Source organism: Saimiri boliviensis, chromosome 9 (assembly GCF_048565385.1).
Source record: "Saimiri boliviensis isolate mSaiBol1 chromosome 9, mSaiBol1.pri, whole genome shotgun sequence".
NCBI classification, from domain to species: Eukaryota; Metazoa; Chordata; class Mammalia; order Primates; family Cebidae; genus Saimiri; species Saimiri boliviensis.
In genome coordinates this window covers 39,549,720-39,563,058 of record NC_133457.1, presented here as the reverse complement: position 1 = coordinate 39,563,058, position 13,339 = coordinate 39,549,720, and the positions used below count along the sequence as shown (strand labels likewise).

Sequence of the window (13,339 nt, the reverse complement as noted above, 5' to 3'; positions counted from 1 at the left end):
GCCTTGCAGTAGCAATGACTCATACCCCAGCCCTAAAGAAGTCTGTAGGCACTGAGGAAGAGACTTTGATTTCTATCTCTGTATTGGGCATGGAGCTTCCCATGCCTTTGACACCTTTTCTAAAAGTAGACATCTATTAACATTTTAGATGATATTGTAAAAATTTTACATATTCATTGAAGGTTTATTTATATGACATAATAAAGGTAATGATTTATGGTAAGAGTACCACAAGCTTTTGGCACCTTGTTTTTTTTTTCAAATATTTTTGTGTGTACACACACAGACATGTACACACATATATATGTGAAATATAAAATATATTTAATATAACGTATACCATAATGTACTTTCAGTGTATGAAACTATTTTTAAATTTTTATTAAAGAATGAAGTGCATATGTCATAAGGGTGCAGCTCAGTAAATTTTTACAAACTAAACCCACCCACATGATCAGCACCAAGATAAAGAAACAGATCGTTACCGGTACCTGTCACTGTACCTAACTTTTTACCCTTAACGGCAAGACATAGCATTTACATTTTCTTTTTCACAAAATGATTTTCAATGACCACATAGTATTCCAAAGAATATATCTACCATAATTTATGTTATCTGTTTACTGGATCTATAGTTCATTTCCAATTTTTCACTAATAAAAATATGCTGCCATGAACATTCTGACAACTATATCCTGCTCACCACTGACCCACTGACTGTGTCTGAAGGGTAAAGCCTGGACATGGAGTTTAAGGACAAAGACATACAAGCTTTTTATATGTATTGCCAAATTGCCCTCACGAGAGAAAGTACGTGCACTCTCACATCCGCTCTGACAGGCTTGTTTCCCCTCATTCCTGCCAGTGCTGGCTGTCATCTTCCTCTTTTTTTGTGGGGATGGTTTTGTTTTCCTGGACCTCTCTTGGTCCTCTCTCTGGCTGTGTCCCTTTGCCCCCAGTTCTTTGGTCTGAAGAGGGATGCTACTGAGTTTGTGACCCCTACAACTCCAGCCAGCCTGCCAGTCACATAGTGCCTTTGAATGCCCCTCAGAGGTGGTTTTTTTAAAAATGTAAAGCTCATGTAAACCAACCACTGAAGAGATATTTCAGTTGAAGGAAGAAAACAGAAGCAGCAGCCATCTCCACCACCAGGAGCAAACGCACTGTGCACTTTCGTCCATGGCAAGGGCAAAGGGTCAACATCGAACTTTTCAAGCGTGGGTTGTGGCAAGCTTATCTATCCAAGTTTCCCTTCAAAGTCCAAGCCCGTTTCATTTTTGATTCCATCTCTTTCTACCCTGATATCGTGCGGTCTGCAAATTACAACAGACGATGGCGGTAGGATGGTGGGAGCACCTTTACAGCAGAGATGCATATGTTTTCCATCTTTGAGGCCTCCTGATGACCTTTAGCCTTTTACACTCTCTTTGAAACCCAAAAGAAGGGAATGAACTGTATAGATTCCTGGGCTACTCATGGACTGGGCTGGAGATCTCAGGTGGTCTTGAAAGCCAGGGGTCTCTTGTCAGAGGCAGTTTATCACATCTGCTATTCAAACTGTGTTCATGATAATTGTTCTTCTAAGATCCATGCCATCCCACCAAACAAGATTGGCATGGCACCAGCGGCTTCACAGGAGCTGAAGTCATCTCTGGCAGAGCTGCCAAAACAACATGCAAAACCACTTCTAGAGCGCAGAGCTGTGTCATCTTTGTCAGTCAGCCTGAGCGATGCTCTCCTAAGGAGGCAAGAAGCACCTGTGGGAGTATCCCTGCATCACTGCCTGTCAGGCCCTTGTTGAGTGTACTCACAATGAAAGCATTTTGGCAGGTGTCTAAGAGATTATTTGCCCACGTGTTGAAACAAATCTCACCAGGATCCTACAAATCCCTCTTAAAGGAAAAGGCATCTGGCCCAGTTTTTAAACCATCGGTGATCCTTTGCAAATACTTATTCAGCTTTTATTTAAATTTGAACTAATCTTCAACCGTTGGTACTTAAACCAGAAATTTGGAAAGGAAAATTTCTACTTCATCTACAATCAGACTTGTTTCAAAAGTGGGGACTTCCCAAGTTTGCATACTTTGTGACACATTTTAAAAATAAATGGTTTGATCTGATTAGTAACTTCTCATTGCTCTTCTGTGCTGGTAGTTCTCAAGAGTTGGATCTGTGAACCAGCAACATAAGCATTACCTGGGAACTTTGGGGAAATACACAAACTCAGTGGTTGGGGCCAGCTATCTGTGTTTAGCAATCAGAATCTAGACAAAAGCAAATCACAGTGCTTTTTTAAAAATGAGTGGAAGGAGTGAATTCATATAAATGGATTCCAGAATCAAGTATGCAATGACTTTTATTTTGTAGAAACAGCCAAGCAGTTTGAAATTAAATGGTAAAGAGACTAGGCTGAGCTAGTAAAAAATACAAAACACCCAGTATTTTAGATGTAATTCAGTTGTATTGCTTTTATATAATAACCCAAATTGGACTGGTCAAGAATTGCCAAGAGCATTTCCCAAAAGGAATTTGTAACTGCTTTAATGAAGAGATAGATATTAGGTGTAACTCACACATTTGGTGTTTATGGAAACTTAGTAATATCCATGGTAAAAAGAATATGTTCCCTTCTTCTCTTGGCATTGGATTCTGACAGATCCAGTTTCAAATCCTATCCACGAAATATTCATGTGACCACCCCCCCCCCAACCCAGCTTGTTACCCTCTCAGTGCCTGGATTTCCACATCTGTAAGTAATATGGAATTATGATATTTACCTCATTGTATTGCTGTCAAGATTAAATGAGGTGATGCATGGAAATCTGGGCATGATGCCCAATTCATCGAACACACCCATTTACTAATAGCCTTCCAAATTACTTTGATAATAGCATTTGATTAAACAGTCTCCCCTTCCAGAAAATAAAATTCTGGTTTTTATTATTTTGCCTATGAGCAAAGGTATTTTTTATTATTAATGTTGCCACGTTCTCACAAATCCTGATTAACAGGGTAGCCACATGAGCTTAAAAGGAGATTGCAACACCAGCAGAAAGACCCGGTGTGTTGAGTGACTCCTGTGTCTAAGGTACTGAAAAGAAGACAGCCTTGGGAGCCAGGAGGTCTGAATTCTGCCCTCCCCTCTGCCTTTAAGTCCCCGGGTGACTTTAGATGAAGCTTATATCTCTGGGTCTCATGGGCAACATCTATCTCTGCCAGCAACGCTCTAGTTCTCTGCCAAGAGGCTCAAAGAGCAAATGTGCTTCACAAACCAAAAGGAAGCCCAGTTGCCAACTAAACAGTAGGGTAAGCTCTTACCTATTCAAGCTACAAGACAAAAAAACAAACAAACAAAAATGGAGAGTTTAACATAAACCCTGCTCTCAAGTAGTTATCAGTTGAAGTTATAAAACAAACCCCCAAACTGAGGGGTTATTAGCACAGTTTCACACATGACTAATAGCAGTTGGAGACCTGCATCTGTCGTAAAAACAGTGCAAACTCCTGAGGTTGAAGTGGGCAAAGTTTACAGCCAACTTTGAGTATGAAATATGGTGGTTGAAAGTCTGCCAAGTAGGGAAGGGAAAACCATGGGCTCAAAGAACGCAGGATAAATGTTAATGACAGAAGGTTATTCCTGTTGCTTTTAAGTGATTGTGTGTTGTTCCTGACTGGCGTCTGTCTATTTGTTCTTCGCTGACATGAGCTGGTTCTTTTCAGCTGCCATGTGAAGACCAGATCATCCTCCTCAAAGGCTGCTGCATGGAGATCATGTCCCTTCGCGCTGCTGTGCGCTATGACCCAGACAGTGAGACTTTAACCTTGAATGGGGAGATGGCAGTGACACGGGGCCAGCTGAAAAATGGGGGTCTTGGGGTGGTGTCAGACGCCATCTTTGACCTGGGCATGTCCCTGTCTTCTTTCAACCTGGACGACACCGAAGTGGCCCTCCTTCAGGCCGTCCTGCTGATGTCCTCAGGTGAGTGTGCCTCGGCTTGTTAGTGGGCATCCAAAGAGCTTTGGCTCGTCTAGTGCTGATTCCAATCACTTGCGTTCCAGTCCCCCTTTAGCTTCGGAAACATAGCTCACTCTTCTTCCGCAAGAAATTGCAGGTTTGCCAGTGGACTGGGAACTTAGAGGAGGGATGTCAGAAGTCTGATGCTTTTTGCAGTGTCCCAGGGTAGAAAGAAGCCAAAGGAGCCATCTTATAGACTCTATGAAGTGATCCACCTTTGGTGGACGCGGTGCAGCCCTCTTCGTAGTCTGCGGCCAAAGCTGCCTCCTTCCGGTTTGGGGTATGCAAGATATGGATGTGAGTGACCACACGATTGTGTGTTAAGTTCTGTGTGTGGAAACCATGGATGCAAGCTAGAGTTTGTTCATGGCTCAGCTACAACTGAGGTTTCAGTTATCTATTGCTAAATAGCACACCAACCCAAAACTTAGTGGCTTAAACATCCAGAATGACTGGAGTTCAGCTGGAACATCAAACGCTGGTTCAGGCCTCCCTCATGAGGCCTCTCCTCCTGCAGGGTAGTTAGACGTCTTACTTGGCTGTTGGATTCCAAGAGAGAGTTCCAAGCACCCAAAAGCAGAAGTTGAAGATCCCATGAGCCTAAGACTCAGTCTCAAATCACACAGCATCACTTCATCCACATTGGATAGGCCCAAACAAGTCTGAGTGCCAGCCCAGACTCAACAGTCCCCCTCCAGATGGGAGAATAGCACAAAACGGGGAGCCCTCCGTAAGCCACCGTAGCTCATCACCAAAACATCTAACTCCCGTCAGCTGGGACAGATAATAATGCTGGCTTTTTTTCCTTTGGGGATCATGTCATAATAAATAAGAAATACAAAACACATCAAACCCTTTCAGGGAAGATAGTTTTAAATGGAAGTGGTTTCAGAGTCCTCTGCATTTTCAGGGAACCCAAGTGTAGCTGTGCTCTGGCACCAGCCACTCTGCACTGTAACTACCTGCTTCGCTTGTCCACGTAAGTCCCTGTGGACTTTTTTTTTTTTTTTTTTGAGGACACAGATGTGTCTACCTGTATATCTAGCACCTAGGCTAGTGTTCAGAAGAATTCAAGAAAAGCTTATTGAATGAATGGCTGAATATGTGGGTAAAATATCAGTCACAAGTACATTGAGAATCCTTTGTAGAGTTGTTGCTTCCTGGTTAAATCAGTAGGATTCTTTTATTTATTTATTTTTTTAACCTGAGACAGGCTCTTGCTCTGTTGCCCAGGCTGGAGTGCAGTGGTGTAAACACAGCTCACTGCAGTCTTGACCTGCTGGGCTCAAGAGATTCTCCTGCCTCAGCCTCTCCAGGCACACACCAGCACCCCTGGCTATTTTATTATTATTATTATTATTATTGTTGTTGTTGTTGTTGTTGTTATTGTTATTTGTAGAGACAGAGGGGTCTTACTATGTTGCCCAGGCTGGTCTTGAACTCCTGAGCTCAAGTGATCTCCCTCACTTCAGTTTTCCAAAGTGCTGGGATTATAGACATGAGCCCCCATGCCCGGCCTAGAATTCTTTTTTAAAGCTGATCTAGAAATGTATTTGCTATAGAAAATTTAGATATGGCAGACTTTTAAAAAAGAAATAATTCTTTTTATTACAGAAAATTTCAAAGATAAGTAGATAGAATAGCATAACGAACTCCCGTGTACACTGTGGCACACAGACTCTAGACCGGCTCCTCAGACTCTACACCTCGCAGTGTTCACACCCTGATCATTTCCTGTCCTTCACTGTGTATAGAACCCGTGCCTCGCTTCTAACCAAGAGAATATGGCAAATTTGATGTTACCCCCATGTGATTATATTGCAGAATCTAACATTCCCCCTTGCTGGCAGACTTGCTCTAGGGATTCTCTGTGCCAGCTTCATGAGGGAAACCACCATGTGGGGAAAGTTCCTATGACAGGAGCTGTAGATGACCTCTAGAACTAAAGATGGTCTCCAGTGACAGCCAGCAAGAAATGGGGCCCACAGTCCTTCCAGAGAATTATCCTCAAATAAAATTTATAGCTTGTCTACAGACTCCCTGTGTGACTTTGGGTGGCCCCCTAGCTTCTCTGAGCTCCAGTGACCTTTAAAATGAAGAAATTAAGCTGCATACACAAGAATTCTATTTCTGGAGGGTCATTTTTTTAGCTTGGATTTTAGTGGTACAAAGACAGGTTTAAATAATGTTGAATCACACCATGAGAAAGCTATTTCTTCGACAGTTTTCTTCCTGGTTCTATCTCCTTCCAAATAAGGCAAGGAGAGAGACTCAATGTGGTGCTAGTCTGCCTTTAACACCTCTCTAACACGCGCTAACCTTCCTTTTTTAACGAAGAGAGAGTGGATCTCAGGAGCAATGTTCAGCCTGAACCTTCAGCTCCAAAGGGCCAAAGGCTTTTGCCATGCTTCCATTTTTGTGCTTATCTTCTTACTTATGTTAAATGGATTTTTGTTACTGAGTAATAAGATGTTTCCACTGTAGTGGGTCAGTTTAACAGATTATTAAGCAAATAATCTAAGTAAGGTAGATAAAGAGAGAAGTAGGTAGAGATGACAAAAACCGTGAATGTGACGCCAAACACTATCAGACACCAAACTGTATGATTCTTCCCAATTCTCTCATGTCATGAGGCTGGCACTGCCTGACAGCTACAGGACAACTTAACAACTCTTCACAATCCACCCTCTCTAGTGATGCGGGCCCTCTCCGTTAATACTGCAAAGACCGGAAAAATATTACAAGACACTGTGCATCTGGCAAATGACAGCTGCCTGTCGGAGCTCCCAGTCTCCAATTCCTTCACAGCCTGATGTCCTAAGCCCCATGTGTTGTGTGGCATTTCACTTACACTGTATATTAGACGTTTTCTTCAAAGACTTTTCCACTAGCCACTACTTCTAAGTTCCTCGGTCCTGCAGTACTAAGAGAAAAAATGAAAATGATCTGAGGGACATTTTTTGAGAACTTTTGTCTTAAGGAGTTAAAAATGGTCTTCTGTCTTTAAAATGTTTCTCTCTTCGTAAACCTGTTCAGTGCAATTCAAGCATCATCAAAATGTCAGTTCGTTCTCACTATGTCATTTATGTGACCATCTTATCTTTATCTCTTTGATGCCACAAAATCCACATTATATTTTCCCTTTGAAAGAATACATCCAAAGCAATAAGACGTTGATCTTCTATCTGGATCAAAAGTTAAAGGACCCTGTGGAAAATTCTTGCACACTCAAAGAAAGAGAGAAGATAGGGGAGAGGGAGAGAGAGTGAACCAGAAAATCCACAGAGCAGCTTCGTCAAATATGAAGGAAAACGTAAGATAAAAACGCACAAATTGCCATTTGAGCTAAATAGGGGATTCCAAATGCCCATATGGTTTGTTAGTTTGTTTATACTGTGAAGGGTGAATTGAGACACTAGTCCTGATCCTTCCTTTCCAATGAAGCAGAACCCTGTTTAGATTCCTACTGATACAGACACCTCAATAATTGGAACTTTGAAGTGTGAATTCATTTGATCAGAGCCACAGAAAGCAGACTGAAACTGAAACTGAGAGAGAACTGAACAGGGGTGTGTTGGGCCTTCTGGAGCTATTTGAGGAATTCATCCAGGTTTAGAGATTATTTTTGTCACCCAAGGGTCTGCAGCCCTGCTCTTCCCCAGTTGTCCAGCCTCCTTGTGTCACCCCTTTATCACTTTTGGAAACTGACTTGAGCCTCTCCCACATACTGTGGGAAGCCCAGGGGTCTGTGCAGGACTTGAGAAGATGTCCTGGGCTTTCTGGGTCCCGGTGTCCACTCACTCCAGCTCCTACTATAGCTATTCTCTTCCCTGCATGGGGTGACTCTGGCATAGCTCACTTCCCTGTTTCATTTCATTAAAATTCCCAAACCAGGACTAATATAAGGCTGCTACTGGTAGCAATTTCACTAAAGGTATAAGGGAAGAGAAAGGCCAGTTCACTGCAGCCTGGAAGACAATATAAAATTAAACATGGTGTATCTTGGTCCTCAAGGAAAAATGTTCTACTATCCCACATTCTTCCTTTGGCCTCAGGCCTGCTGCAATGTCCCCAGTCCCTTCATACATCTACCCTTTCTATGCATGTCCACACTCATCCTCTCCCCTCTTGCAGGCAGCCAGTGGAAATTCAAAACTGTTCCCCTCATCTTACAGAATATTTCAGATGTCAGGCTTCTCCTTATGTACCCTGGCAGGGAGATACCACCTTTCACAGCCAGGAAGGTGATCTGTCTAAAGAGAAATATTTATCTGAACAAAGTACGGACTCTCTTCCTGTAAGTGGTACCACTCTCCTCGTACCTGGTCCCTGGAGCACCAGAGTTCACACTGCATCCACGCTCAGGGCTAAGAGGGAAGACCTTAGATCTTCCGGGTCCCACTAAAGACCTGGACTTGGACAAGGCAAGCCTTCCCCCCTCAAGCTCTGAATCAATGTCCATCTTCTCTCTTCCCCACAGATCGCCCAGGGCTCGCCTGCGTTGAGAGAATAGAAAAGTACCAAGACAGTTTCCTGCTGGCCTTTGAACACTATATCAATTACCGAAAACACCACGTGACACACTTTTGGCCAAAACTCCTGATGAAGGTGACAGACCTACGGATGATAGGAGCCTGCCATGCCAGCCGCTTCCTGCACATGAAGGTGGAATGCCCCACGGAACTCTTCCCCCCTTTGTTCTTGGAAGTGTTCGAGGATTAGACTGACTGGATTCATTCTCATAATTCCTACAGCACTACTGGGTGTCATTTCATTCCATTGCCTAGCTCTTTTTTGTTTGTTTCTTTGTGTCAGGAGGGATTCCTTGGGAGGGGAAAGGGAAGTAGTCCTTGGCATAGACATGGATGAAATTGCCCCTTGAATGCGGGTACTTGAAACTATTGCATTTCGTTCTCCAGTCCTTTGATGTGAATGCTCTGAAGGTTTTACGGTTGTGGACATGGGGTGGGGGACAGTCATTAACTCACCAGCACCCAAGCATCACCAGCTCCCACCCGTCCCTGGTCTGAGATTTGAGCGAGCAAAACGGCACTGCAGGACACTAAAGAAGCCTTAAAACCAAGATAATACGACCACCTCCACCCAATCCTGATGTTCGCAGGGCTCCAGTTAGCAGAGCACAGACCACCTTTAGTTAGATGTGGCTTTCAGCTTTTTAGAGAACGACTTGAACAAATTGTCATCTATTCAGGAGCATGCTATTTCCAGCACTCTATGGTCTCCCAGGAGCATAACTTGGAAGGTACAGGAATATTTGTGTCCCAAAAAATCAGCTTCCCTTCCAATATCATTTTTATAACCTTATGATTTAATTCAAATTATACAAAGGCGTGACCAAGGATATGCAGGTATTTGACTAGGCCAAAGAGGAAAATACTTGTTTTCAGTGAGCCCAGAGAAATTAGAAATCTTCACCAATGTCCCTGACTCCATGGTTTCCAAAAATTCACATAGGGTGACCTCACAGTAAGAAGGCTTCTTTACCATTTAGGCTCAGTGAACACTTGTACAGAAATCAAACCTATCTACAGGGCGACAGCCGTTTTCTGTGGCATCTGATCTATCTCCCAAGCTCCTTAAGTTCTGTATCCAGGTTGCGTCTTTGCTGACCTGACAACAGATTTCCCTATGGATCAAATCTTCTAATCAAGGAAAGATAAGGTGAAATTTCAGTGTTCTGGAGAAATTTTGAGGAGAGATGAGTGCAGCTACATTGAGTTGAAGGAAATGCAGTGTTCTGAGAGCCCCTGCATGTGCTAATGGCTGGAAGATGCTTCCTTCTCCTTCGATCTTCAAGCTCCTTGCTTCATTGACCAGTATCTCCTAGTCCCCTTTTTCCCTCTCACTCTGAGACACTAGATAGCTTGACTATCTCTAAACAGAGTGGCCCTGCCACTGACCCTCCTGTCCCTCTTATAACACACCCTGACAGATACATACTCAACAGAAAACACCTGCAGACCATGTGTATACTTATCTTTCCTGCCCAGCCTGCCTCCTCAATGGACCGTGCTGGAATAGCTTGTGCCCAGAAAACAAACGGTGATGCCTCATCTCTTCAGTGTCAGAAAATGGGCATAGAATGTACCCATGCAATTGAATGTATCTCATTCTCCACTGGCGTAGTAGATATAAACTATTCCTTTGCCTACCTTTTACTGCCTTATCCTGGAAATATTGGGGAAAATAAGCCATATCAGTGAGATTTACCTAAAAACAAAGGAAGGAAAGTCACTGAAAACCAAGTAGATTTTTTTTTTTTTTAAGTTTGGTGGAGCAATACTGGCCCAGAAGTCTGGGTTCCTGAATTCTAGTACGCGCTCTGTCAACTGGTAGCTTTGTAACTTTAGGTCTTGGTTTTCTCACCTGATAAATAAGTCATGATCTCTAAAACCCTTCCTGCCCTTAATATTGTAAGAATTTCAGGGGGTAAAATATCTGGTTCCTTTGTTGGTTTTTTTAACACTTAAATTTCTAACTTGATTAGACAAGAAGCATGGCCCACTTAACAGTTAAGAAACATACATTTGGTATTAACTCAAAATAATAATTTGATGCAATACTAGTCAACTATTTAGAGGCTTGGAAAAAGAAGAGGAGCACACCATAATCTGGGGGCAGGGAATTAAATGTTCAGTGCACAAAAGCAATTGTACTGGCTTCTGGGAAAAAGGAGACAAGAACCTCTCTATGGAACTTGTTACCCAGAGAAAGGAAGTAGGTGAAAAGATTTACAATTTTAGGCACAAAGTTCATTGGCAGATTACCTGCTGTAGCTACAGACAGATTGTTTTGGGGTTTGGTTTTGTCTAGGCAGCCTCTAGCCAGGCTCCTTAAGTGTTTGCTCTGCTAACATTTCAGCCTTCTCTCTTGACTCCTTGAGGAACCACTCTTTGAAAGATAAACACTTAGCCACCTCTACGCTCCAGGGTACCCTGAGAAGCCCTGCTGTCTAGGGGAAGCTTTCTTTCCAAAAAGAATGACAGGAAGGAAAGCAGGCAGGGTCCTGCAGCATCAGGCCTTCTGGGGAAAGTTTCCTCATTTTGTTAGGATCCTCAGTACATCAGACACCCAGATTTGAATGTAAGTTCAGAGCCTGATCTCAAGCTAAATCAGAATGCTTTGGGAACTATGATCAAGAATTGGCCAAATGATAAGGTATACAAACAGCCATCCAGCCAGCCCCAAGTAAAGGAACGTTTGATCCTTGGCACCTTAAATGATTGCCTTCAATAGGCAAACTGCTGGTCTGGAAATCTTGTTAAAGGCTGAGTACTTCATGTCGAGTAGGACAAGTCTTAGCACACTTCAGATTGAAAGAAAAGGCCATAGGACTCAAAGGATAATGACTCTGAAACTAAACTTCCTTCTGGAGCTGACGGAGGTTCGTAGTGCATCTCAAGACTCCATCTCATAAAACTCATTTGTGAGGGATTTGCTCTAGCTTTTTCTAAACATTTTTTCATCTATTGTCCAGACTTGCAAATCAAGTGTGGACCTGATGGAGACACCCTGCACACCTGCGCTCCCACCCCTTCAGCAGGGAGACGTCTCAGGAGAGGAGAACACACCCGTTATGCTGGGATTCGCATTTCTCAATCACTTCCCTTTTAGGGATGAGGGATGTGGGGTGTGTGTGCGCGTGTGTGCGCGTGTGTGTGCGTGTGTGCGCGCGTGTGTGACCCCCAAGTGTACTTTGCTCTTTAATTTAGATGTGCAGTATTTCCAGAAACAGTGAAAAAAGTAAGATGTTTTCTTCTTTATGATTCTGCTCAAAACACCACGTGCCGCCTCAGAGCTTTTTCTATAGAGCCTCGGTCCTCAAAGACGCGCTTGACGTGTTGATGCCTCAGCCCAGCGAAGCCCCCTCATCTGTGCCCCGGGCGACAGCTCTTCAGTGTGCAGTGCAGGCCTGGGGTGGACTGCCAGGACCTCGCTCTGTGCCAGCCACGCCATTCTTGTTGCTCCTCCATGAACAGGGGTACAAGCCCTAGCCCCTCCTCGACACTAAACCCAACAGACTCGGCCTCCACCGAACCGCTGAGCAGCCCTCGAAGCATGTCATTGTCAGTGATACCTTTTTATTCTATGGAACTCTAACCTATTTGTGTCATATTGACCTTTTGCTGCATGAGTCATAAATTACGAAATCAGTCTTATGGTTTTTGAAATGTAGCCAGCATTTGTAAGGCTAAACCTTTTTCATGAACTGAATTTAAGTGAATAACCAAGCCACAGTTCCTCTTCAAATGGAGAGTGATGATCGACATTTGAAACTCTTTGCCCTTTCCAACGGCTATGGCATCAGGTTCTAAAATAAGCTCGTAATTTTTCCTGTTATTTTAATAATATGGAAATATTAGCATAGTGTTTCTTTTGATAGTGATAGACTATAATCCATATTTAAATTTTATAGAGAAGAAATTTTATTGTACTGTGATGTAGATATTTATTATCCAGGTAAGGATTTGCCCGGTGTGTATTTTTTACAATTGAGACATTTTACTTTAATCTTTAAAAAAAAAAAAAAAAAAAAAAAAAAGCATTAAAAACACATTCAAAATAAAAAATAAAAAACCGACTGGGGGAAAAAAGGTTTGGCCTTATCACAGAATTTTTACTGTGCTGTATAAATGTTTGCAAATGCGAAAAGTGTGCATTTATAGTGTGTTTCCACATTAATTAATGCCGCCTTCAAGAGCAATATTGTGCAGGTAAAACGCTGTTTGTGGCTTTCTGTTGCCCAGTTAAAGCTGACCCACCCTATGCACAAGACAATCAAATATAAATCTGTCCTTCTCAGGATGCAGATAATGCTCGTGTACGTTATGGAGCACAATGTAAGACAAAAGGAGACACTTTACATATGTATTGTTGATACAGAAATTATCAGGGCATGAATGAGCTGATGTGACATTATGCCACTTCTTTCTTTTGGTTTTTCCTTAATAACTTGGCACTTTTAATTTGACCTTAGAGCCAAATTAGTTCTCCATGCTTTCCTCATAGAAAACCCTTTTTGTTCCCATAATGTTTTCATGCCCTGAGAATCAGAAAAATACTAAAGAATAGGAAAAGATTTACAGTCATTGGAAGACTTGTGTTTTGCAAACAGTGTTAAGTGATATTGCTAGATGGTGATATTTTTTTCAGCCTAAAACTCTGTTGAAATCTGTGATCAAAATGTTTTAAACTATCCAAAAAAAATTTGTATATTTGGGAAAAATGGATTTTTACATAGCTTTTGTATGCAGATATAAAACTGTAATTATGAATATAGTGGGCGTAGATAAACTCATAAGC

The 13,339-nt window shown here is 42.5% G+C and overlaps 1 protein-coding gene across 5 annotated transcripts in view; it reads left to right on the top strand.

The window, feature by feature from the left end:
• The window catches only part of THRB (thyroid hormone receptor beta), a 374,638-nt gene extending 362,025 nt beyond the window's left edge, over nt 1–12,613 (top strand). For all 5 annotated transcript variants that reach the window (XM_010346543.3, XM_074405732.1, XM_010346542.3 and 2 more), the window contains 2 exons: nt 3,721–3,979; nt 8,496–12,613. In XM_010346543.3, coding sequence (XP_010344845.1) covers nt 3,721–3,979; nt 8,496–8,737 — 501 coding nt within the window. In that variant the 3' untranslated portion in view covers nt 8,738–12,613. The remainder of the gene's footprint in view (nt 1–3,720; nt 3,980–8,495) is intronic.
• The last annotated feature ends 726 nt before the right edge of the window (nt 12,614–13,339 follow it).